This window comes from Leptonychotes weddellii, chromosome 1 (assembly GCF_054177405.1).
Source record: "Leptonychotes weddellii isolate Sample4059 chromosome 1, ASM5417740v2, whole genome shotgun sequence".
NCBI classification, from domain to species: domain Eukaryota; kingdom Metazoa; phylum Chordata; class Mammalia; order Carnivora; family Phocidae; genus Leptonychotes; species Leptonychotes weddellii.
In genome coordinates, this window is record NC_138369.1 from 103,424,068 (window position 1) to 103,451,877 (window position 27,810).

The window sequence follows — 27,810 nt, forward strand, 5'->3', positions numbered from 1 at the left end:
AAACAAACTGAGGGTTGCTGGAGTGGTGCAGGGTGGGAGGAATAGGGTGGCTGGGTGATAGACATTGGGGAAGGTATGTGCTACGGTGAGCGCTGTGATTTGTGTTAAGACTGATGAATCACAGACCTCTACCCCTGAAACAAATTAATACATTATATGTTAATGAAAAAAAAAAAAAGAATCACTGCTTTATAGCTTAGGAGACAGAAACACACTTAAAAGATTTTTTTCAAGGGGCGCCTGGGTGGCTCAGATGGTTAAGCGACTGCCTTTGGCTCAGGTCATGATCCTGGAGTCCCTGGATCGAGTCCCGCATCGGGCTCCCTGCTCGGCAGGGAGTCTGCTTCTCCCTCTGACCCTCCCCCCTCTCATGTGTTCTCTCTCATTCTCTCTCTCAAATAAATAAATAAAATCTTTAAAAAAAAAAAAATTACCAGAATTAGGTGATAGCCTCCATGGTTTTGTGTATGTATGCTATTATCTCCCTATACTCTGCTTTCTGGGAAGGGTTTTATGCCATTTTAGGTTTTAATGCTTCTATACTGCTAGTATCTCGGACAACTGAAAGTTCTTTCACCTGTGAGCCTGCTGAAAGACAAATCTCCAAGTATTCAGAGATACTAATTTCCGTCACTTTATGCACAAGTTTCTCCCTTGGCTTGGGTTTCCTGAATTAAAATCCTACACTGAAACTGCCTTTTAAATATCAATCATAGTAAGAGAAACTGTATAGACACTCTTACACAGTGTTTTCTTGAAAAGCCTTAACCTATCTTCCTGCAATGGTGCTGCTCACAGTGGATTCATAATAATTTATTTACAGAACAAACGCAGAGGGGTTTATATGCTGGCTGACACTTCTTGTTGCATTTGGTTAAAAGCTTCAGAGTAGGTAAAGGGTTGTTGCAGTAAAATTCAAGAACAAACCAACTGGTTGTCCAAGGTGGGACAAAGTGGTCCATGGGATCTTTTCAGATGACTGGAGCCTGTCATTTAAGGCAGGTTGCAGGTATTCTATAAACAAAATTATGTTTTCCTAATTATTGGTTTCATCAAGAGTATCCCTAAAGAGTCTTTAATGCTGTTGAAGAGGCATCATCCTGTTGTTTCATATTTCAGACAGTTCTACATGAAAAGGAGGCTCAAATGATTCAGAAAAACATAATGGATTCTGGAAGAATGGCACCTGAAACAAAGATGGTGGCGTAGAATGGAATGTCTGCTCATTCGCCTATCATTTGTGGTGGTTTTTTTTGTTTTTTTGGTTTTGTTTTTTTTTTGTTTTTTTCCTGCATCATAGGATGAGGGAAGAACTCTAAAGCAAAGATGTCCATTTACATCAGCACTGAAGTGATATCAAAACTGCCTTGCTTTGTATAATAAATTCTCTCTCTAATCAGCTGAAGCTGATAAAGTAGCCTGAAACTTGAATGAGTGAGCACGACAGACCATCCTGGATCTGACTCTGAACATCCTTATGACCAATGAACAATGGGACACACTTTAACCAACAATCTACAGACCTATATACTAAATACTTTGTCCTATCCTGAGTGTGGGGTTTTCAATACTTAATTAACATAATCAACATGCACTGACCTTTTCTGAAACTTAAAATCTCTGACTTCTCCCCATTAATGAACTACTTGTTTAATTTATTCAATGGATGTGTTTAGTTGCCATGCCAGTCAGTAAATGTAGTTTTGTAATTTTTTAAATTATAAAAATAATATCATTTATCTGCAGAAAGTATAACAATTTCTTTCCTGGAATTAAACAATTTCTCTATTAAAATCCTAGTATTTCTGGGTCCAAGACAAGAATTCCCCTATCCCAGCTGGTATATGACTTCTGACTTTAGACTTCTGCTCATCTGCATGTTTTACTTTTCAGTTACAGGAAGAGTAATTTACAGATGTACACCTTTGGGAAGTCAGGGAGTGAGGGCTGAGGAAGGGCAAGAGTTGAAAGAATGAAGACAGGAGTTTGAGGACTAGGAATGTACATATTTAAAAAAAAATAAAAACAGAAATAATTATATTCTTTTACATTTTGTCTCTTGGGAGCAACATTTTGTTGTAGTCATTAGGTGTTTCAAAGTGACCAAGCCTTTTACTTTAAGATTCCCTCTTGCCTTCATATAAAAAACAAAGGGAACCAATTATTTTCTGTTTGTTTTAATATCCCATGTTGACATTAAATTCATAAATTACTTATAGTATTGTAAATTAGTGTCCAGTGTTTCAAGACCTAGTTCCTTTTAAAAAGATACCTTTTTATGAGTGGTAATGAAAATACACAACTAAAAGTAGAATACGGGTATTTTTTTTTTAAAGATTTTTTTTTTTTATTTTTATTTATTTGAGACAGAGAGAATGAGAGACAGAGAGCATGAGAGGGAGGAGGGTCAGAGGGAGAAGCAGACTCCCTGCCGAGCAGGACTCGATCCAGGGACTCCAGGATCATGACCTGAGCCGAAGGCAGTCGCTTAACCAACTGAGTCACCCAGGCGCCCCAAATACGGGTATTTTTAAGGAGAAAAATTCATAAAGTTACTCAGGAAAGAGAGTTTGAAGCTGCAAATCATTTTAATATGCATATAATTAATTGTCAAACTTTATATTGTGAAATTTAATTAAACGTGTTCTAGACATTTGGGTTTTGAAATGCTAGGTACAATACTAAGTGGAAGATGTGAGGAATCGATATTATCCTTCTGGCATTTTGTTTCAGCTGTATAATAGCTTTCTTACTGGGTATGTAAGAGAGCTACTGATATTTTTACCTTGATCTACAGGAAAATGAACATTCTATAAAGGGTAAATCTATTAATTAGAGACCCGCACAGCTTTCTTTCTTGCTAGTATAATCGTTAAATTGATTTTTCCAGTCCATCATGTAATTGTTCCAGCGATAGAATCCTGCTCTCCATTCTCGTTCTGCTTCATCAATGTTTCCTGTAAAACATGGAATAAGTTGTATTAATCTAAATTTTAATCTGTTTACATTAATTGAAAAATAATTTTGATCACAGATGCCATTTTTTCCAAGTTCACTGCACAGTAATTTTTAATTTTTCATTATTTATTATCAGCTTCTTTCACTACCTGGAAAACTTTTAATAGAATTTTATACATTATATGAAAATGCAAATTATATATATGTATAAATTGCATATACCATAAAAATATGAAAATGAATCAATATATTACATCTAATTATATCATATAACATATATTTACTTAAGTTTCTAAGAAGATATATAGATATTATCTTTTCCTGAACTCCTATGCATAACAGAAATCTTATTTAATGCATCTCATTTACATATATAATTATATAGCAGGCTTACTTCTGATGAAAATATTTATATATATTTATTAATGCCTAAGGGTAACTTTGTAATTGACACTCCATGTAAATTTTACTCTCACTCTGTATCGGTGTACTTTAATTCCAAACAATGCATAATCATTGAAAGCAGTTAATGGAAGCTACTACATGAAAGCAGTTTATTAATTGCTTTGCAAATTAGAAAGATGACTAAGACAATCTCTGCTTTCCAGTAGTTTGCAAAGTGTATGCATGTGTCAGAGGAGGGGAGTGTTTATGCCAGAAGCAATGTGAGGCAATGAACCAAAAATGGTCTATGTACTACAAACACCTTGAAATTCTGATTTATTTGAGAATGTATTACACTAAAGAGTAAGGTTTGTGAAGAACAGAAACTCTTAAATTACAAACCTCTAAAATCATGTATCTATGTTCCTAATATAAATACATGTGATAAAGCTAGAAGATGGTTTAAATTATTTAAGTATATTAGTATTTTCCACATTTGTAGTTCTCTTACTTCTTAAACTTTTAGGATGCTGTGCTCTAGTCACTGAATTAAAAAACAACATTTTACGTTATTTCAGCTATCCTGAAAATAAGGACTTGACAGTTTTTTTAAATATATACTTTACAGTTAGGAATTTTTAAAATTAATTATAATTCTATAAGATACTAATTTGGAGAAGATAGTTCATGTGATCTTACTACTTTATACATGAAAACGTGTCTTCTTTTCATTCATACTATTAACAATGGAGCACATTCAGTGATTCATTTTTAGTTTATATGAAAATAAAAATATTTAAAACATTTATACAGCTATTAAAATATCCCCTGTAATTTAGGATATATGTAAGTTTGAAATGTTCATACTGCTTGGACTTTGGACAAATATTTGAGAACATATACAAAAATGTCCCATTTTAAAAATGGCTTTTAGAAGGTCAATGACTGTAATTATTTTGTGAATATTAGAACTTTTCTAAAAAACATTAGATGTGAAAGACATTAAATATCACACCAAATGATGCACTCTTTTGGTATCTTTTCATAATTAAATGCTTTTTTAAATGTTATGCCAAGTAAGGGCTCTAAAGTTCAGAAAGAACAAACTTTTTGATATAACAAGTAAGTGATGGTACTCTACCACTTACCCCATGAATTTTAATACTCAGAGAAAAGGTCTTAGATTTGATTTTCCTTTCTTGCGCATAGAATGATACCAAATTCATTGACTCATATAAATGTAAATTTATTTCCTTGTGTATCATAATCAAACACTATACAATTTAGTGTATTGAAATACTTTGCTTTTTAGTGTACAAATGCTTTGTAGACCTGAGTAATTTTTTCTTTAATAATGCTGAACTTTGATTGAGACAGTAAAATATGAAACATTTGATTATTTTCCAATACAACCCAGAACTGAATATACCATAGTGAAAAGATAACAAAAATTTTGAGTCCCATGACATAAATCAAAGTCAAACTTAGAAGTTTTTTTTTTTTTTCTTCCCCCTACTTCTCTTTCTCCAAACTGGAATACTACTTAAGTGAATATAGACTTATTATCTGTGAGATGTAGATCTATTTGTTTTGTAGTTAACAAGGTACTACAAAGTGAAAAAAAGGACATTATATATAGGCTTTGGAGTGACATGGGTTAAATTCCAGCTTGACCACTTACTATATTAGTGACATAGAAAAAATTCTTAACTTTTGAAATTAGTTTTCCAACTATAAATGGGGTGGGTGATCACTATTTTGCAGTGCTACTGTGAAGGATAAATCAACTGGTGTGTATATTATGAAATCAAGCTCTATACACCTATTGGGAACTCCACTAATGAATTTACTGCCCTCTTACAAAAATTTATTCTTAACTTTGCTCCCTATTGAATCCATGTACAGCTAGATCGATACCAGTAGTTCATAAATATATTGACACAACTTTTCAGGACTTTTGTGATCTTTGATTTGTCCACATTGTTGGCTCATTTGGAAAAAAGAAAAAGCCAAACTTTCTTCCCAACAGAAAGAATAATACTAATAAGGCTAATTTTTGTCTTGTCGATGAAAAAAGAGTGAGAGCAATATTTCACCAGAGCAGAGTCTATTTAATCAAGTCTGAGGCGTTGAGAAAGAATACAGGAGAAGTGAGTCTACTCAAAATTATTCATGGGGTAAAGTTAGAAGAAAAGATTAAATTGGATATTGAATTGTGTTAATCATTATAATAAAAAAATAATTCATGTACTTTGAGATTTCGTTGAAAATCTCTTTTGTTCCCATTACTTGCTTATTTTCCTGTTTGTTACACAATTATTAAAGTTTCCGAGGAATGCATAATTCCTTATGGGGCAGATCAGAAACCCATTAGTTGTCCTGTTACGATTCTGAGTGTGGGATGAGAGTGAACTACAACTACTACTGTAGAGTGAACTACTCTAAACTCAGGTGAAGCCTGGTGAAGACCACATACAAGTGTACCCATTCCACCGCACTTCTCTGTATTGGGCTTTGCAGATACTGCATTTTTTATAAATTGAAAGTTGGTGGCCACCCCACATCAAGTAAGTCTATCCACACAATTTTTCTGACAGCATTTGCTCACTTCATATCTCTGTGTCACATTTTGGTAATTCTTGCAGTATTTCAATCTTTTCATTGTTATTATATTTGAACTGCTGCAATCTCCTGATAAAACTTTAAAGGATGAAGAGTTGCTTCCTTTGGACAAACAATGAAAGTGGTTTCTTGAGCTGGAATCTACTATTGGTGAATATGCTGTGAAGATTGTTGAAATGCCAACAGAGAATTTAAAATATTACATAAACTCTGTTGATAAAGCAGAAGTAGAGTTTAAAAGGATTGACCCCAGTTTTGAAAGAAGTTCTACTGTGGCTCAAATGCTATCAAACAGTATCACATGCCACAGAAAAATCATTTGTGAAAGGAAGAGTCACTCAATGTGTGAATTTCATTGTTGTCTTATTTGAAGAAATTGCCATAGCCACCTCAGCCTCCAGCAACCATCAGCCCTGATCAGTCGGCAGCCATGAACATTTGAGGCAAGATCCTCCACCGGCAAAAAGATTATGACTCACTGAAAGCTCAGATGATGGTTAGTGTTTTTAGCAATAGATGTGTTCAAAATTAAGATGTGTTCATTATTTTTTTAGACATAATGCTGCTACACACTTAATAGACTATAGCATCATGTAAATATAACCTTTATATGCATTGGGAAACCAAAAAATTCATTGACTCAGGATATTGTGACACTTGCTTTAACTGTGGCGGTCTGGAACCAAACTGGCAATGTCTTCAATGTATGCCTGTATTTTTAAGATGAAACAAAGCAAAAACTACTGGATCTAATATTTTTCTTCATTGGGAGGATTTGAAGGTCAAAGTAAATTTACTCTTCCACTTTTAGTGAGAAATACTGATATCTTATTGACATTGAATGGGTCATTTCTTTCTTTTTCTTTCTTTTTCAAACAATTGTGAAATATTTTGTTCAGTTACATTTTCTAGTGAAAATTTTGAGTTTGAGAACATTTAAAACAAATATTGCACATTTTATTTCCTGCAGGTGCACACACTAATAGCCTAGGCATATGCTGAAGTATAGTCTAAATGTTAAGTGCCAGAATTCCTGTTTAAACAGGTCTTAAGGATCATTTTATTTGAGAACATTTATTGTGCAAATGTAAACTACTGCTCAAGTGGTACTTATAAAAGCTCATTGGGTTTCCATCATGAGTGAGGTAAACATTTCTACCTTTAAGAAACCCAGTCAATAATTTTCCTTTACATGTAGAGCTGCTTTTTTTTTTTAAAGATTTTATTTATTTATTTGAGAGAGAGAATGAGAGACAAGAGAGCACGTGAGGGAAGAGGGCAGAGGGAGAAGCAGGCTCCCTGCTGAGCAGGGAGCCCATGTGGGACTCGATCCCGGGACTCCAGGATCATGACCTGAGCCGAAGGCAGTCGCTTAACCAACTGAGCCACCCAGGTGCCCGTAGAGCTGCTTTTTTAAAAAACATAATATTTCCATAGGAACTTCAGCCCAGGTCATGTGAATAACCCCAATTTTCAAAATATCGAATACTGAAATGTGTGAGGTTTTGCACCTTGAAATACACAAAATATGGTAAGAACATGTGTTCTTAATCTTTTTAATCCCCTACATTATTCATTTGCTAAACCTAAAAACATATAACTTCAAACTGGTTCTGTTTAAATGTAAAACATTTTTGATTATTAATGAGGATATTGATGTTACAACAATCTTTTTTTTTTTTTGTAAAGATTTTATTTATTTATATGACAGAGAGAGACACAGCGAGAGAGGGAACACAAGCAGGGGGAGTGGGAGAGGGAGAAGCAGGCTTCCCGCCGAGCAGGGAGCCCGATGCGGGGCTCCATCCCAGGATCCTGGGATCATGACCTGAGCCAAGGCAGACGCTTAACGACTGAGCCACCAGGCTCCCCGTGTTACAACAATCCTATCATGCATTTACTTTACATTTTATAAAATATATTTAATATAATCTTTTTTGGGGGAATTATCTGAAAAAAATGCTAAAGCATAAAATTATGTTTTTAAGGTGCTTTGGAACAATCCCAGAGCACGGTACTAATTCAGAGCCAGGCCTGCTATTTCCATACAGCTCAGTGTTGCTCAAACTAGAAAGTGATTCCTCACTGCATAGGAAGGCGTGGCAGCTAGCCAAAAACTTAGGAGTTTGTTTATTCAACATGCTTTATGGCAGTTGAGTATTTAGAGATAGAGATTATGAAGTACATCTTCAAAAACTGCTGATACTTAAATTTTATTCTATCAACAAAGAAATAGCAACAGACCACAGAAGCTCAAACCAGAACAGGTCAGTTTGGCTTGTAATAAGTTAGTCATTTAAAATCCTCCCCACCCCTTCTCATTGTCCCTCAATTGCGACCTTCTCATTTAAAGATATTTTAAGTAAAGATTAAGAACGTGTAGTCTGTGTTATGTTAAATGGTACCTCTTTTGGTCTCTTGGCAGATTAAACACATTACCTCATTGTTATTCACACCCCGAGGACACAAGGGCAGCTCTGTAGCTTTGCCAAGGGATGAAGAAACCCATCTCTGGGTATATATTATGTCACAGAACATTTGGTAATACACAGAGCATTGGTATATCAGAAACATCTCCCAAACAGATGGAGTAGATAATTATAATTTTGGTGAGTAATGTCTGATAATTAAAAAGCATATTAAACAATCAAAAACAGCTCTAAGATGCCCATGTTTGCCTGAAACTAACCCCCAACCTCTCTAAACAGGAAACTAAAGCATCTACTCTATTGTAATATCTAACATGGCCCCCAAATTACAGAGTATTATGATGAACAGAGTGGTAAAGTCTAAGGAAACTGTGCAGCAATATATCTGATGGTTGAAAGTCAATTACTTTTACTTGAAAAATCAAGGTCTGAGGAGTCACATGGATTAGAAAGAGCTGGGCATTTTAAAACTGGCAAGTGAATGAGATATGTATGTCATTTTCCTCACAGAAGAGGCGATCATTCAAGCTGCTCCTTCAAGTTAATTTAAATATTTTCTTACTAATGAATTTTGAAATAACACTAAAATTTGAACCAAGTTTCCTAGTATTTCCTTATATAAACTTAAGGAATTCCTTCCTAAAGAATAGTTAACTAAAATACTGTCTGTTTATTGGATTGTGTTATATATGTATGTGCTCATGAGCTCGTGTGCTCTAAGCTCAAAATATTTAGAAATATTTGGATTGTGTTTTTAAATATTTAAATTCTGGAGTATTTTCCTCCCTTAGAAATCAAGAGTTCTATTTATCAATAAATTTGTTTTTACCTCCTTTGAGTATAAATTATATTCATTCTATATTTTATTAATTATATTTTTAGTTCTATACATTGCTTATTTTATGTTTATTTATTCATTTATCCATTAATTAACTCCACAAAGATGAGCTGAATAGGCAAGTAGTGCCCTATTTTAGTTCCATTATGAGGTTTTATGTTCCTCTAAGGGAAAATCTCTACTTTAGTTTCTTTATTTTACTACTAAAGTGCTGCTCATGTAGTGAGCCCTCAAATATCTAAACTTGCTGGAAGAAAAGTTGTGAAAGTAATGTACTCACTGGAATCAAGTAATTGTAAATTCACAGATTAACACCATCACTGTGCCTTGGATAGGCTACCTTTTCTCCCTTTTACATAATCCACAACCAATTATTTGACCAAATACTAGAAAAACACACACCTGTCATTTCCAAGACTTTGGGAAAAAATAGTGTCCAGAATCGGCATTGTTGAGCATGTAGTTTAGCGTATACTCTTGGTGACTCTGTATTCAAGGTTAAATACTTTTGGTCTGTGTTTTTGAAGGCAGGCCATCTTGTGCTATTGTTCTGGTTTCCATCTGGATTTCTAAAAAATTAAAGAGAGACATTATAGTTCTACTGAAATCATTGTTAAAGAGAATAGCGTGCTCAAAAACCAACAACAGCTTTTAAATGTCAGAAAAAATGTGGATTTGTTTTGATGATGTCAAGTAAAAATGAACTGGGTGGAATATTTTCAGCAACTTGAAACGCTAAATTAAAAGTGTAGGAATTAAAATTTAAAGAAAAACTTTTACATGCATTTCTGCTTAATATACAGGGAGAAAACATATTTTTTTTATTTCAAGAATGCTAATGTTTTCTTCACACTTAAACATGCTCGAAGGGGCAATGTTCCTTTTGTCTCCTTTTCTTCCTTTACCTCAGATTCAATCTTCTCACAGTGAACATTAGTACATTTCTGCTCAGTATCTTGCATCATGTCATTCTATTTGTTCTTGTCATTACTGCCTGAGTTTGTGACTGATTACACATCCTATTATGCAATAACTTCATTACTGTAGTAAACTTCCTTCGGTCTCACTTTTAAGTTGATCTTACATTCTTGTAGATCTGCTCACCGATGATAAATGTTTCAGTAATTCCCCAACGGGTTCAGATAAATTTAACAAACATGGTGCCACCCATATTTCCAAGCTTACTCTCACTTAGTCTTCCCATGAGCTGACCAACAGGAATTAGAGGCAGTTTCTTAGGAATTCCCTCCTCTATTTCACCCCCTTGTCTTTGTCCCAGCTGTCAAGTTTGGAATCCCTTCATTTCCCAAGGGCATGGGCTAGGACAATTCAGATTCCCTTTCTCATCTTCTCTTTTTGTGCTGATATTTCCCATATCTTTCACTGTGATTTTTACATCAATAACAGTTGATTCTATTTTTTTAGAAATGTATAGTTGGGGGTTTGTTTACACCTTCGTAGCACTCAGTAATATGGTCTTAACTAGATCACACAAACACAAACTCAAAGAGTAAACATTTTGCAAGTGGCTCCAAGTAGTCACTGGTGATTCTATAGATTTCCCTTTAATATTTTTTTTTTAATTTTTTTATTCTTATGTTAATCCCCATACATTACATCATTAGTTTTAGAAGTAGTGTTCCATGATTCATTGTTTGTGCATAACACCCAGTACTCCATGCAGAATGTGCCCTCCTCAATACCCATCACCAGGCTAACCCATCCTCCCACCCACCTCCCCTCTAGAACCCTCAGTTTGTTTTTCAGAGTCCATCGTTTCTCATGGTTCGTCTACACCTCCGCTTTCCCCCACTTCATTCTTCCCCTCCTGCTACCTTCTTCTTCTTCTTTTTTTTTTTTCTTAACATATATTGCATTATTTGTTTCAGAGGTACAGATCTGAGATTCAACAGTCTTGCACAATTCACAGCGCTTACCAGAGTACATACCCTCCCCAGTGTCTATCACCCAGTCACCCCATCCCTCCCACCCCACCCCCATCCCTTTAATATATTTTTATGCTATGATTATGAGATAGACATTGCTCTAGGATCTGAAAATATAAATAAACATGGGAAATATAGTTTCCCCCAGGGAATTTACAAGGAAGACCATTCATGAAAAAAAAGAACCAATATATGGTAGCCTAAACAAACATAAACAAAGGGACACAAATTGACAGAAGAGGGAATAATCACTACATGTTTGAAAAGAAATTACCTGAAGGAAAGAGCTTCTAGCTGAAGTAAGGAGAGTAAATAAGGAATTAAACCAGAAAGTGAAATTGGGAAAGCTAGAGAAAGGGAACAGAATTGGGGTGCCTGGGTGGCTCAGTTGGTTAAGCAACTGCCTTCGGCTCAGGTCATGATCCCAGAGTCCCAGGAATGAGTCCTGCATGGGGCACCCTACTCAGCAGGGAGTCTGCTTCTCCCTCTGGCCCTCCCCCTTCTTGTTCTCTCTCTCAAATAAATAAATAAAATCTTTAAAAAAAGAAAGGGAACAGAAATAACATTGTTCTAAATAATGAGTGTTCGGGGCGCCTGGGTGGCTCAGTCGCTAAGCGTCTGCCTTCGGCTCAGGTCATGATCCCAGGGTCCTGGGATCGAGCCCCGCATCGGGCTCCCTGCTCGGCGGGAGGCCTGCTTCTCCCTCGCCCACTCCCCCTGCTTGTGTTCCCTCTCTTGCTGTGTCTCTCTCTGTCAAATAAATAAATAAAATCTTTAAAAATAAATAAATAAATAAATAATGAGTGTTCATCTTAGGTCAAAACACAATGAAAAAACTAGTTTTCTTGGAATACAGGATATAGGAGATCCTATTAGAGTGATAGCTTTAGGATATTAGTGTTAATCACATTAAGATCTGACAGCCTAGGAAAATGGTTTAGACTGTTACTGTAGGCCTTTACTACTCTTGAGGGATTTTTGACTAAATGGCTTATTTTGAACATAACATTTTAGAAATATTGACCTGGAGGCTATCCAGAATAACCAAGAAATTTATAAAGTAGTCACAGGTACTTCTATCATAAACAAAGACTAAAGTGATAAGGATAAGTAATTCATTCCTCTCTCTTGGATTCATTCTACCTTAAGTAAAATCATGTAAGAAAACTCCAGTTGAATTTTTTTAAAAGTTCAGTGCGCAAATTTCTTCATCATTCAAATAGCTCTGTAGGTTGGTAACAAATAGAAAGTTGGGAGCAGGGACAGCAGTACAAGATTTCTTTTGGCCACAAGCTGTGAACCCAGTAGATTTTGGAAAGAGAAGCAGGCATTCACTGAGCATGGTTGTCTGGAGCAGATTTTGCCATCAAGAACTTGTATCCTTTTATCATAGAAGCAGACATATCCAACCATGAATTCAGGAGCTTTGGAGATAAATAGTTTCTTGAGGGACTAGTTGATTTTATGTAGGAATTGGATGATTAAAAAGAATTATTAATAACCAGAGTTATTCAAGGTAAACCAATATCATAACAGGATTGAAACCTCCTGCTTCAGGGTATTATTTGAGAGACGTCATGAGGAAAATTTCTCCAGATCACAGATGGCACACTTGTCTAGGTGAATTATGTAGTCTTTTCCCTTTCTTTTAAAGGTTTAGAAACTTACAAGTACAGCTGCTGGAGGCTGGATATTAAACCAGGAGAACAATTGGTCTGATTCGGTACAGCAATTCTTATGTTCCTAAATTGCCCACTTTCCTTCTAATTCCACTCTAATTAAATTATGGCACCATTTTAACTGCTCATTCATTTCTGGCTTCTGCAAATGGTGACTTGAACAAAGCTGCCTCGTACTTGAGTTCAAGAGCAAAGCCCTACAGGCACTGTCCATGTTCATTTGACAAGCTTTGTCCTATGAAATAGCTCATGACATTCCAAAATGCAATCCAGAGATAATAAAATTCCTTTGCCTATGGATATAGATACAGTTTTCAAAAAGTGATTGAAATAGCTATTGAAGTGATGGAGCATTTTACTGTATAATCTGAAGGAATCTTCAAAGAATTTAAAACTTAACAAGAGATATAATTCTCTTTCTATCTGTATCAGTTAAAGACTGTGAAATACAACACATTTTCCAGATATGCAATTCTGAAACACTATATAATTTTAATCTCAGAATTATAAGGTATATTTAAACATCTTGGCTCTTGTTATTTTTCAAAAGTATTTCCTGTTCTCGTCACAAAATGAAGATTTTGAAGCGATAATACCTAAAATTTTCCATGAAATAGAAAAATCTCTGCTCTATTTTTACTGTGAGATTTGTGTTCTACTTTGTGGTATACAGAAGTGGTCTAAAGATCATCCATCATTACACTTTTCCTTTTATGTAGGTTTGAAAAGTTTAAGACATAGCTTATTTAACCAAAAAGGCAGAATATTTTCCTAACATCTGTATTTCAGAAAATTACTGCTTGTCATTGATATTTGAGCACAGATTTGAGATCTTATTTTATGAACAGATTTATAAAAAACACATTAATTGACTCAGGATGCCTGATATGAAGACGTAGTATGCATTCAGCTCCATGTGTCAAGTTTTCTTGGGATTATAAATCCCAGGATTGCCCATCAATCCTAACATAGGAATTAAGATTCTTTTTGATTAAGAATTCAGAGACAGTGATGTCTAAGAAAGCTATACAATGATTTTAAAGTGAATATATTTCAGTGTGCCTTACAATCTAATAAAATAAAGCCATAATTAGTAGTTGTAAATTGGAAGGCTAGCTGAAATATCCTACTGTCCTGAGAGGGCAAAGGGAATACAGATTATGTTGGATAATTTCTTAGATATACAAACATTCATAGATTTATTTATTCATTTATTTTTTTTTAAGTTTTTTTATTTATTTGACAGAGAGAGACACAATGAGAGAGGGAACACAAGCAGGGGGAGTTGGAGAGGGAGAAGCAGGCCTCCCACCGAGCAGGGAGCCTGATGCGGGGCTCGATCCCAGGACCCTGGGATCACGACCTGAGCCGAAGGCAGATGCTTAATGACTGAGCCACCCAGGTGCCCCAAATATTCATAGATCTATATTCTATGTCAAGTCACTTGAATAAAATTGTATTTTAATTTAAGGAATAGAGGAGCTATAAGAGAATCTGAATTTAGCAAAACAAAATTCATCTATTCATTCAACAAGTATTAATTGAGTGCATACTATGTCAGGCTTATTTAAGTCACAGAAAATCAACAAAGACAAAAATAGAAATTTTTGCCTATTGCAGTTTTCTTACTTTGAGGAAGAGAGACAATAAATAAGACAAAGAAGGAAAATATATAATAGCTGCTAGAGAGGGGACAGTGGTGAAGGAGTGTGTAATCATGAATTTCATTGGCCTTTGTCCATAATTCCTGCAAGGTAACCTCTAAATCTTTGGAATTTTGCACTGTACCTGTTTATGCTAACAAGGTGACTCATGGTGGGCACCTGATGGCTTTTACTTAAGGTCTGACTCAGGGTGGGCCTGCTCACACTGATAATCTTGTGGAAGGAAGGCCATGCCAGAAAGACCAACCATGTGATTAGAAGGGTGGGACTTTAGGGCACCTGGGTGGCTCAGTCGTTAAGCGTCTGCCTTCGGCTCAGGTCATGATCCCAGGGCCCTGGGATCGAGCCCCGCATGGGGCTCCCTGCTTAGCGGGAAACCTGCTTCTCCCTCTCCCACTTCCCTTGCTTGTGTTCCCTCTCTGGCTGTGTCTCTTTCTGTCAAATAAATAAATAAAATCTTTAAAAAAAAAAAAAAGAAGAAGGGTGGGACTTTGAGTCAGGTGATAACCTGACCTCCAGGAAGGGGAGTGGTGTAAAGATTGAGTTCAACCACAAAGGCTAATAAATTAATCGATTATGCCTATATAATGAAACTACAATAACACTCTGGATCTCAAGCTCAGGTGAGTTTCCTTGGGCTAGCAATACTCCATGTGCACATTGCCATAATTAATGCCTTGAAGGTAATGCGTCTCTGAGGTTACAGAAGCTTTACCTTTGGAATCCTGTGAGTATCAGATCCTGTTTATGTATCTCTTCTTTTGATGGGTTCTTTTTTTTTTTTTTTTAAGATTTTATTTATTTATTTTTGCGAGAGAGAGCATGAGTATGGGGAGGGGCACAGGGAGAGGAGGCTCCCCACTGAGGAAGAAGCCTGATGTGGGACTCGATCCCAGGATCCTGGAATCATGACCTGAGCCGAAGGCAGACACTTAATTGACTGAGCCACCCAGGCACCCAGATGGGTTCTGATACATATATCCTTTTATTATATAAAAATTGCAATTGTATTTATAGCACCCTCCTGAGTTCTGTGAATTATTGGAGGGCATGATTAAATCTGAGGAAGTCCTTAGGGATCTCAAATTTGTAGCCAGCTAGTCTGAAGTGAGGGTGACCCTGGTGACCTTGAACTTGCAACTGGTGTCAGAAATCTTGAGCCAACTTTGGGGCACCTGGGTGGCTCAGTCAGTTAAGTGTCTGACTCTTGGTTTTGGCTCAGGTCATCAAGCCCCATGTCGGGCTCGGCACTCAGTGTGGAGTCTGCTTGTCTTTCTCCCTCTGTTCCTCCTCCTGTCCTCTCTCTCTTTCCCCCTCTCTCTCTCATGAATAAATAAACCCCCCTTTTTTTTTTTTTAAAGAAAGAAATCTTGAGCCAACTTGGAAATCTGAAGGCCTGAGCCCTTAACCTTGATTTTGGCTACCTCTGGGTAAGGAAACAGAAATATTTGAGAGGAAAGAAACTTTTAAGTGGAGACTTGAAGGAAGAGAGGAGTGATCTATACAGTGTTTTGTAGGAAGAGCATTTCAGCAGAAGGAATAGACAGCAAAGGCTATTAAGATGGATGAGCATCTGGGGTTTTCCAAGAAAACTGAGTGAGAGAGTGTGGCTAGAGTGGAGCCAGCCAAGGAGGGAGTAGTCTGAGGCACGGTTGGAGAGGTGGCAGGAGGCCACATTATTTAGTGACCTGTAGGTCCTTGTAAGGTTTTTATGTCTACTCTGAATGAGAGAAGAAGTAATTGGAGGGTTTGCACAAAGAAAGGACAAGATCTCACTTAATATTTTTTAAAAAGATCATCTGGCTGGAATTCTGGGAATAGTCTACAGAGACTCCAAGGTCAGAAGCAGGGAGACCAGCTAGGAGACTACGGGAATAATTTAGGTGAGAGATGATGGTTGTTTGAACCAGGGAGGTAGTAGTAGAAATTGAGAGAAGTAGTTAGATCTTGAATGTATTTTGAAGGTAGACAGTGCCCTTGCAATTAGCCAATGGAGTAGTAATAGATAAAAGGCAAGGATGACACTAAGAATTCTGGCCTGAGAAACTGGAAAGATGAATGGAGTTGCCATTACTGAGATAGAAACTGCTGCAAGAGGATGTTTGAAGAAAAGTATTGAGAATTTAGTTCTTCATATATGAAATTTGAGATCCAAATACAGATTGGAAGTAGGCAGTTGGAATTTAGTGGTTAATCTTTATTTTCCTGAGGGAATCTCTGCCTTCTCTAATGTAGTATTCCCCAGGAATACCAAAATTGTGACTCAGATTGTGTCTCCTTGTTCTATGCTCATCCTACTATCTCTTCAGACAGGCCTTCTTTGCTGGCTCCACTAAAATAGCCAGTCTTGATTTCCTCATATTTCAAAATTTTAAGTTTTCATTTAAATTCTAATTAGTTGTTAATTTCAGGTGTATAATATAGTGATTCAAAACTTGCATACCTCACCTGGTGCTCATCACAGCAAGTGCCCTCCTTGATCCCCATCACCTATTTCACCCATCCCCCCACTCACCTCCCCTCTGGTAACCAGCAGTTTGTTCTCTAGAGTCAGGAGTCTTGTTTCTTGGTTTGCCTACCTCTCTCTCTTTTTTTCCCCCTTTGTTCATAAGTTTGTTTCTTAAGTTCAACATATGAATGAAATCATCTGGTATTTATCTTTCTCTGTCTGACTTATTTCACTTAGCATAATAATTTCTAGCTCCATCCATGTTGTTGCCAATGGCAAAATTTCATATTTTTAACGGCTGAGAAATATTCAAAATTGATTTTAACTGTAAATTTTCCTTTTCCCTCATTACAGAGTGCTATGGTCTGAATGATTGTGTGCTCCCAAAATAAGGTGATGATATTAGGAGCCGGAGCCCTTGGGAGATGCTTCAGCCATAAGGGCAGGCCCTCATGAATGGGATTGGTGCCTTTATCAAAGAGGCTTCAGAGGGATCCTTTGTCCCTTCCACCATGTGAGGACACAGTGAAAAGGAGCTGGCTATTGGTTAGGAAGAGGGTCCTCACCAGAAGATGACTATGCTATAGTGACTAAATTTTGGACCTCTAGTCTCCAGAATTGTGAGCAATAAATTTCTGTTGTTTATAAACTACCACATCTGTGGTATTTTGTTATAGCAGCCAGAATGGACTAAGACAGAAGGTAAGCTCCATGCAAATCATCATTTGGTTGCTTTGTTTACAACCGTGCCTGACTCATAGTATTGTGGAACTATGCCTGACTCATAGTATTTAGGCAAGAAATATGAATAGAAAAATAAGAAATATCACAACTGATAGTTCAAGTTATCTCATTTTCCTTTAATTATAGTAAATATTCATATTTAAAAACTACCACCACATGGGAAATTATATTTCAAAGATGGCCTTTTCTCCAATTTTAGTAAAATCAGTATTTGGAACCCCAAGTAATATGAAATTCTTCTTCAAATTAGTTTTTAAATAAGGCTGTAAGAGACTGTGGGATAATTTTAACATGTGCCTTACGTGTGAACTATTTTTTACCATGATAATTTAACATTTAAATAAAATAATTGATAAGATAGCGTAAACTTGTGCCTAGAAGGTTGACATTTGAAAAGGGAGATGTGCAGGTTTAGTATTCTTAGAAAAAAATTAGAAACCAATTGAGCAAAATTGAGCAAAAAGGAAAATAAAAAGGAGACATTTATTTAGTATCATGATTAGTAGTGTTAGCAGCAGTAAAAATTTCACAAGTTGCTTCTATTATTTTGACATATTTATATAAAGAACAAAGCAATTTTCATATAGTAAACAAATTTTCTCTTCATATTTAAGTATATGATGATGAACATGAATTCATAATATAATCTGTTTCAGAAAAATATGAAGACACAGGTAAAACAGTGACGCTAATAAATAGCAAAGGATAAATAAAATACTGTTTCTCTCAAGATCATGGTCTCTGCTTCATTCTGTATACAGGAAACTCCTTAGGATAAATATAGACATTAAATACATTTTGAAGTTGTTTTTGATTCCTTCTAGAGGAATTTTCCGTGACTATAATATATTTATAAATTTGATCAAGTGCCATTGCTGATTTCCTTTAATTAAGTGTTCTAAAATCTATTCAATCTTTAAAACCTACCCAAAGATAGCTTTCTTAAATTAAATAAATTAATTGTACATTTATTCTTAATTATATAACCAACTAAATAGCCACTGAATTCTATTCAAGCAACTTAGTATTAATTCATGAATGCATTCCCAATAATGCAATCATACTGGGTCCATTTTAACCTATAAGGCTATATCCTAGGTTGATTGATTAGTTTTATAAAACGGGAAGAAACAGAGAGGGAGACAAACCATGAGAGACTCTGGACTCTGGGAAACAAATTGAAGGTTACAGAAGGGAGGGGGCTGGGGGGCTGGGGTAACTGGGTGGTGGGTATTAAGGAGAGCACGTGTTGTGATGAGCACTGGCTGTTATATGCAACTAATGAATCATTGAACACTCCATCAAAAACTGATGATGTACTATATGCTGGCTGACAACATAATAAAAAAATTTAAAAAAAGAAAAATATCTATAATAAAATGCCATAAATACTACAATAGAAAAAAAAAACTTATACTGAACTTTATGGTTTCCTACAAGCTTCTGAGATGAATCTTTAAAGACAAATGGAATCATTTAAATAATTTTCCTTTGCAGATATAGACACATAAACACACAAACATGCATATTTCTGTGTATCTGAATCCCGACATTATGTGTGTGTGTGTGTGTGTGTGTGTGTGTATACTGCAACTTGAATATTAGAGGTACCAAAACAATTGTTGTAAATCACATACATATTTAATTTACATCATCCTATTGAAACTCACTATAAAGGTGCCAAATTATATAGGTAATAACTATATTTTGAGCTTTAGAGCAAATCACATATTATTCACTTTTGCACATTCAGCATCTATCATAAGCCTGCACAGAAAGTGTATGCTCAATGAATGCTTGCTAAAATAACTAAGTGAACAGCCTTCAGAATTTTGGGTATGTTAGATTAATTCAGTATCAGTCGTAGAATACTAATTTTCACAGTATTAGAAGAGAGGAATTAACTTCATTCTCCTGTGCTAAGATGACAAAAAAGGCTTATAGGTAATACTCTTCTCAGATTGAAAACTTGAAAACTCATTGATTCTTCAAGTGCCCAGTATAATAATGCATTTGATGTCAAAGCCCTACATCAGCTGAGGGGGAGTCACAATATGCATGAGTTTCTTGTAAGCCTTGATCACAAACTGAAACTCAACTCTTTTCCAAGGCTCATTTATGGCCCTCATCTAGCCTTACTGTAGTTTGTTAGAAAGTTTTTTATGATTGTACTGTTTTCCCTCTGTAGGCAGTAAGGGCAAAAATATTACTTACTAAAGCAATCTGTACTGTATAATCATGTAGTTGTGCATAGAGAGTTTTTTAAGTGGATTATTTGCAATTTAAATTATAGTTAATGCAAGTATCTAAATCTAGTTCACTTTTATTACTTGCTTCCTTCCATCTCCTGACATTTCCATTGTAAACTGTGGGGATGGGAGAAGTAATTATTGAAGAACAATTCCCTAGATTCATTGGTTTGTCAAGTTTCCTCCTTACTTCAACAGGTTTGTTTTTCTGGGCAGGAATCTGGGTACCCAGAGGGGCAGTATTGTATTAGTACACCACAGAAGTTGTTGGTAATTCACAAATGCTCTAACAATGATTTCTTGCATCTAAATCTATTGTGTGGGTAGAGTCCATGGTCAAGTTGGTTATTAAATTTTTATTATTTCATCATTCCTAAGTAGTGGATTGGGATATATTGTCAACCTCACAGAGAAATAGGAGTACAGGTCTTTATGAGAGAAAGAGAGACCAGAAGAATGGGAAGAGACAGGAAGGGAAGGGAAGAAGAGAGAAGAATCCTAAAGGAAATATGTAAACTGTATGATCCTGCGACCCAATCTGCTCAAAAGGCAAAACATATCAATGGGCTAAACCTCCGAGGGAAGAAAAAAAAAGGGGAAAGATTTATTTTCACTCAACATTAATAAAAAGGAACAGATTACATTTCTGTTAAATAAATACCAATAGGGAAATGAGATCTGTTTAGTTGCAGGTCATCTTCTAACTTTGAGAATAATTAGCAACTGTTGTAACTGAAGGTATACAGGAGATGGGCTGAGGTTTCAGCCCTGGCAATAAGCAAAGGCCAATTATGATCTAACACAGCTAGATGTGTGCTATGAAAGTGGATGCCTGGCAAGTAAGAAAGAAATATCCAGTCTAAAGGATGATCCTAAAAAGTCAAGCTGCTGAATATTGCATATAAAGGGAGATTTCTTGAGTGCTCCCTGGTGTCAGGAACCTTGTCTAAACTTTTTTTTTTTTTTTTTTTTAACTAACCCCTAACAAAGAACCTGACACTGGTTATCAATCAGTGTTGTTGAACTCAATCATATTTAGGGAAAAAAAAGCGGGGGGAACGTAAAAAAAGTCTCAAATACACATAAACATATTTCTCCTTTTAATCCAAATCTAAATCTTCCTACACATTTTCACCTTTGCTGAGATGTAGTATTCTTTTTCTAAATTTATAACTAGGAAGAAGATGCCCACTTTAAAGCACATTTTCTGTTTTGTGAGAACTTTTACATCTCAATTAGTATTTTAAAGTGGCTATTGGACTTAACCCACTCTCCTAAATACTTCACTGAAATAGTTGGATAGAGTCATGCAAATAAATTGATTCCCAATGAGCAGTTACCATTTAGCAATTGGGTTGCGCTGCTCATCTTCAGTTGTTCATCAGCTGAACGGGCAAAAGGTTGTCAAACAAAAGATCTCTAAGATCTTTACTATCCTGGCAAAGTATGGTATTATGGATAAACAGAGCTTTCATGGTCTGGAAAATTAATCTTTCTTCTGTTCTCTGCATTGTTTGGACAGAAGGAATCGCTTAATTATTTGGAGAGTTAAAGAGGAATACCAGGCAACGTTTAGCCTCCTCCAGCGTTCCAGAAAATGAACTGGGCTGAATCCTAGACTGATTGATTGATTGATTGATTGGTTTAGCATTTTTTAAAGTTTTTATTTAAATTCCAGTTAGTTAAGGGCGCCTGGGTGGCTCAGTTGGTTGAGCGATTGCCTTCGGCTCAGGTCATGATCCTGGAGTCCCTGGATCGAGTCCCGCATCGGGCTCCCTGCTTGGCGGGGAGTCTGCTTCTCCCTCTGACCCTCCCCACTCTCATGTGCTCTCTCTCATTCTCTCTCTCTCAAATAAATAAATAAATAAAATCTTAAAAAAAAAATTCCAGTTAGTTAAGATACAGGGTAATATTCGTTTCAGGTGTAGAATATGGTGATTCAAAACTTGCATACATCACCTGGTGCTCATCACAGCAAGTGCACTCCTTAATCCCCATTACCTATTTCACTCATGCCCCTAGCCCTCTTCCCCTCTGGTAACCATCAGTTTGTTCTCTATGGTAGGAGTCTGTTTCTTGGTCGGCCTCCCTCTCTCTTTTTTTTCCCCTTTGTTTGTTTCTTAAATTTCATATGAGTGAAATCATATGTATTTGTCTTTCTCTGTCTGACATTCCTTAGCATAATAATTTCTAGCTCCATCCATGTTGTTGCAAATGACAAGAGGTCATTATTTCTTTATGGCTGAGTAATATTCCATTATATGGATACACTGCCTCTTCTTTATCCTTTCATCGGTCCATGGACATTTGGGCTCTTTCCATAATTTGGCTATTGTTGATCCTGTTGCTATAAATATCAGGGTGCATGTGCCCCTTTACATCAGTATTTTTACAACCTTTGGGTAAATACCTACTAGTGCAATTGCTGGGTCATAGGGTAGCTCTATTTTTAACGTTTTGAGCACCCTCCATACTGTTTTCCAGAGTGGCTGCACCAGTCTGCATTCCCACCAACAGTGTAAAAGGGTTCCCCATTCTCTGCATCCTCGCCAACACCTGTTGCTTAGTGTGTTGTTGATTTTAGCCATTCTGACAGGTGTGAGGTGATATCTCACGGTACTTTTGATTTCTATTTTCCTGATGATCAGTGATATTGAACATCTTTTCAAGTGTTAGTTAGCCATCTGCATGTCTTCTTTGGAGAAATGTCTGTTCATGTCTTCTGCCCATTTTTTAATTGGATTATTTATGTTTGGGTGTTGAGTTTTATAAGTTCTTTGTATATTTTGGGTACTAACCCTTTATCTGATATATCATTTGCAAATATCTTCTCCCATTCCGTACATTGCCTTTTAGTTTTGTTGGTTGTTTCCTCCACTGTGCAGAAGCTTATTAGAGAGAAGCAGAAACCTGTTCTTCCTCCCTCCCTCCCTCCTTTTCTTTCTTCTCTTCTAATAGCTTGGCAACTGCATCCAGATATCTTGCCTAATTTCTAAGTGTCAGAATGCACTATATTTGTACCTATTTTTGTTTTCTAGTGACAATACAGCAACTGCTATCATTTGGATAGGCTCACATGATTTCCCAGAGAGGCTACAGTCCAGGGATCTGCAGAAAGTTCAAAGGCACTTTCACATAATGGCACCAGAGCACTTATTTTGAATAAAGGGCAGACTTAGCATTAATTATGGATAGAAAATAATCCCAAACTTGAAACAAATTGGCTTCTCTTTTGAGTGTTCCAAATTCTACCAGTTTGCTCTAGTCTCTGCTGTAAAGTTAATGGCAGCAAGCCCACAGTTTCAGGAATAAGCCCAGGAAATGCCAAGAAAAAGTCCTGGAAACTTAGTTTTGTAGTAGCATATATGTCTTAAAATAGCTTGATTTTAAGGGAACACTTAAACAGTAGAAGGGACTTGGGAAATCAAATGCTCTAAGAAAATTATACAAAATCGTAATTACTGCAATTTTTTTTTCCTTAATGGGTAGTTTGAGCATATCAAAGAATTCTTCTTGAATTCAAAGTTATTTTCTTTATATCACTATTCACTGGAGGTCCCTATATTTGAGTCATCACCTCCATTAGACTGAAAAGCTCCATGAGAGCAGAGAACATGTTTGTTCATTCCCATAGCCTAATAGAGTCAGTGCTCAGTAAAGCTACTTGGTAAAGGTTTTACCTACTAGACCTTGCTTAAGTAAGTAGGCCATTAAATTCACTGTATTGGAACTTAGTGTAATTTTATGTATAGATATATAAATATAATTTTTTTAATGTGCTAAGAAAGATTTAGCTAATATGATGAATATATTGCAAAATAAAATTAAAAATTATGTATATGTGATTTTATTTATATTTTTATAGGGCATTGTTTCTAAGGAAAATAAAGTAAAATTAATACTATTTTTGGAGAAAACTGTCAGCACAACAAATAATTTAAGTATGTTTTATTGCAATACACATATATATGGAGCTTCAAATGATGCTTAATGAATTTTCCAAAGTGAGCACCCAAGCATATTGAATTTCTAATCATTAAAATAGTTATACATACAAAAAATCATATTTTAATGAAAGATGAAAACCTTTGATCTAAGTTATATTAAATCTATATGAACATTGAAGAGATAACAGTAAATACCTGTTTGCTACCTACTATATAAAATATGATGTTTTTCAATAATTTTTTTTTTAAGATTTTATTTATTTATTTGAGAGAGAGAGAGCACGAGAGGGAAGAGGGCAGAGGGAGAAGCAGACCCCCTGATGAGCAGGGAGCCCAATGCGGGACTCGATCCCAGGACTCCAGGATCATGACCTGAGCCGAAGGCAGTCACTTAACCAACTGAGCCACCCAGGTGCCCAATAATTCTTATATTATTTGACCAATAATTAGTAAATTAAAAATTATCCTATCCATTTTTCCATTATTTAAAAATTTCATGATGCCCCATTTCAGCCTTCCATTATTTCTCATTAAAGTATTATATTTTATTATTTATTAGTATGGAGTTGGAAATGTTTCATTATCAATGATTTTCTATTTTTAAATTAACTCTTCTCTGCATATTTTTTCTAACTTTTCTATTACTTAATTTTTATTTTTTTACTCAAGGTTTCTTGAAATAATGTTGTCTAATATCCTATGCCGTGTTTCATTTTCTCTAAAATATCTCCATAAAGCACTTTCCATAAAGGGATGTGTCTCACATTCTGGAGAAGGTCATTCTAACCCCAGACCACTTTATTCACTACTAACTCAACTTGATAGAACAGACCTGTATTCAGGGCCTACTAGAGTTCCAGGCACTGGGGCTATTTTTTATTCATTTTCAAAGAGAAATATATGTTTTTTTTTCCTTTTTAATACTAAATTAAAAATGGTCTCTGTATGAATATAACCAAAGGTTCTCTGCTTCCTCCTCACATAGAATATATCTAAACTCTCTTTTATGATACATTTTTGTTTTACTTGAAGCCAGATACACTTGTCCCCTCAACAGACACCTTTTTTTTTGTCCTCCAGACTAATCATAACCTCTTCACTTGTGAGACAATGAGGTTATTCTTAATTGTAGATGTATCACATGATAGTGTTTTGTTGAATTTTTTTAATTCACAATAAAATATCAAACTAATTTTTTTTTTTCCAGGAAGCTGTTATTTATTTTGAATTTTATTGCCAGTTTGTTCTGGGAACTCCTCTCTGGACAATGGATATAGCAGTGAATAGGACTGAGAAGTTCCATGATCACAGAGTTCCATTTTAATCTGTGGAGATAGACAATATATAAACAAAGTAACAGACCTTAAAAATTCATATAGTAATATTGTCTATGAAGAAAGACAAGTAGTACAACCAAACATCTTTGAAAAGCATGTACCAATTCAGAACTGCCTATTTATTGAGTCACAGTAAAGAGTTTGAGGTGAGCTGAAGGGTGCTGAAAGCAAACCTTACTTTATGTGCTGCTTCTTGGCTATAGTTTCCTGGTTTTTCCTTAGAAAAGGAAATGTGAGAAGGATGAACAGAGTGGACTGTGCAGTTCTCATAGATGCTAAAGACAGCTCAGGCAATTCCTTCCAGATTTTTCCTTAGTGATGATGATGAATGTAATTTCTGAATGACTTGCAAATTGCAGCCAAGTCACAGGACTTTACTTCTTATATTCAAAGCAGATATACCATAATAAAAGCTAAAAAGATAATTATTTTATACTGGCTAGTATGATTCAATAACTTGTGAATATAAAGGAAGTGTTCCTTGGACACTTTTTCATGAATTTTATGCAAAAATATCTGAAGTAATGCTGAAGAATTAAAAATATTTTTCTATTAAGTTGTATGCTGTTTTTTGATAAGAGCTACAGAAATAATTACCTTGCTATGATCAGATATATTTTGAACATTTATATCAATATATAAATATGAAATAAATGTTATGAAATGTATAAAATTAATAAGTATATATATTTGAAATTAGAAATCTTAAAATGTCCTTAATCTGAGAGGTGGGATAAAAGTTTATTTTCTACATAAAAATAGTAGCTATCTAAAGAAGATAAGGAGTATTCCTGCCAACAATATATTTATCTCACAGTTTAAAGTCTTCTAAACTGCTATTTCAGGTACTATAATTTAGAAGCAATTTTAGTATCAAGAAATGGAGCAGAAAAGTATTTATTAAAAATGTTATTGGCTATGTGACCTTGGGCAATTTGCCTAAACTCTCCAATCATCAATTTATTTGTAAAATAAGGATATTAATGCATTTTACATAGATTAGTTGTAAAGAATGCATGAAATATCTATGCAGAATGCTTAGAGTCATACCAGGGTCTTGATAAAATATTTAATAAATGCACGTGTGATGATGAAGTGGATGACAATAGCAACAGTGAAGATAACAACACTGTTCTACAACCACCAAAACCATTCTGGCTGTTTCTTGTAGGCTTTCCATAGTACAATATGTATGACTATATGACTCACTGGACAAGTTTTCCCAAAAAGGTGTGAAATAGGTTTCTTAGGGAAATAGAGACTCAGAGGAATTAATCACCTTGGAAACTACATGGTAAACATGGACTTCAGCATCAACTGTATCTTCTTCTAATGGCCATGTTCTTTCTGATCCATCATAGTTAGCTGGAAGTTCAACAACAAAGCAAGGCCATTTTTTGTTGGAGGTGAAAGAAAAACCAAGAAATCCATAGTTCAGTGTGTGTTTAGATTTTCAACTTTTAATATGATCTATTTTAATACTTTTAAAATTAAAAAGTAATGAAAATGAAAGTGTTTCATCTTTCAAATATACTTGCAATTTAAAAAAATCTTTTTTTTTTTTTTTTAAGATTTTATTTATTTATTTGACGGAGAGAGACACAGCGAGAGAGGGAACACAAGCAGGGGGAGTGGGAGAGGGAGAAGCAGGCTTCCCGCTAAGCAGGGAGCTGCTGCGGGGCTTGATTCCAGGACCCTGGGATAGTGACTTGAGCCGAAGGCAGATGCTTAACGACTGAGCCACCCAGGCGCCCCCCCCAACTCTTTTTTAGAAAACATATTCCTTTAGACGTGTATTTACCAGTAATTTATCTTATTTGCACACTGACGAGCATGTTATCCATGATAGCACTTTTTTTTTTTAAGCATGGGTAGGGGAGGAGAATGAAGAAAGAATATCCAGCAGACTCCTTGCTAAGTCTGAAGCCTGACATGGGCTCAATCTCAGGACCCTGAGATCATGACCTCATCCTAAATCAGGAGTTGGATGCTTAACCGACTGAGCCACCTACGCACCCCCATGACACAGTTTTAGTTAAATACATATTTTTATGTTTCTTTTATTACTGTCATCATTTGATCTTATATTAACTTGCATTTTGTCTGTGTAGCTTGAAAAAAAAATATATATATTTTTTAATGTTTTATTTATTTATTCATGAAAGTCAGAGAGAGAGAGGCAGAGGCAGAGGGAGAAGCAGGCTCCTCGCCTAGCAGGGAGCCCGATGCGGGACTCGATCCCAGGACCCTGGGATCATGACCTGAGCCGAAGGCAGACGCTTAACCATCTGAGCCACCCAGGCGCCCCTTGAAAAAAATCTTTTAAGTGTGTTTCTGTCTCCTAAGCTATAAAGCAGTGATTCTTTTTTTTTTTTTTTCATTAACATATAATGTATTAATTTGTTTCAGGGGTAGAGGTCTGTGATTCATCAGTCTTAACACAAATCACAGCGCTCACCGTAGCACATACCTTCCCCAATGTCTATCACCCAGCCACCCTATTCCTCCCACCCTGCACCACTCCAGCAACCCTCAGTTTGTTTTGGGAGATTAAGAGTCTGTTA

The 27,810-nt window shown here is 35.7% G+C and overlaps 1 protein-coding gene across 1 annotated transcript in view; it reads right to left on the reverse strand.

Annotated features, from left to right (window-relative positions):
- Positions 1-2,569: 2,569 nt before the first annotated feature.
- Positions 2,570-27,810, reverse strand: part of BCHE (butyrylcholinesterase) — a 63,356-nt gene continuing 38,115 nt past the window's right edge. The window contains exons 3-4 of the mRNA XM_006727601.3: positions 9,634-9,800; positions 2,570-2,957 (exon numbers count right to left, since the gene is read on the reverse strand). Of these exons, the coding sequence (XP_006727664.1) occupies positions 2,833-2,957; positions 9,634-9,800 (292 nt within the window). The 3' untranslated portion in view covers positions 2,570-2,832. The remainder of the gene's footprint in view (positions 2,958-9,633; positions 9,801-27,810) is intronic.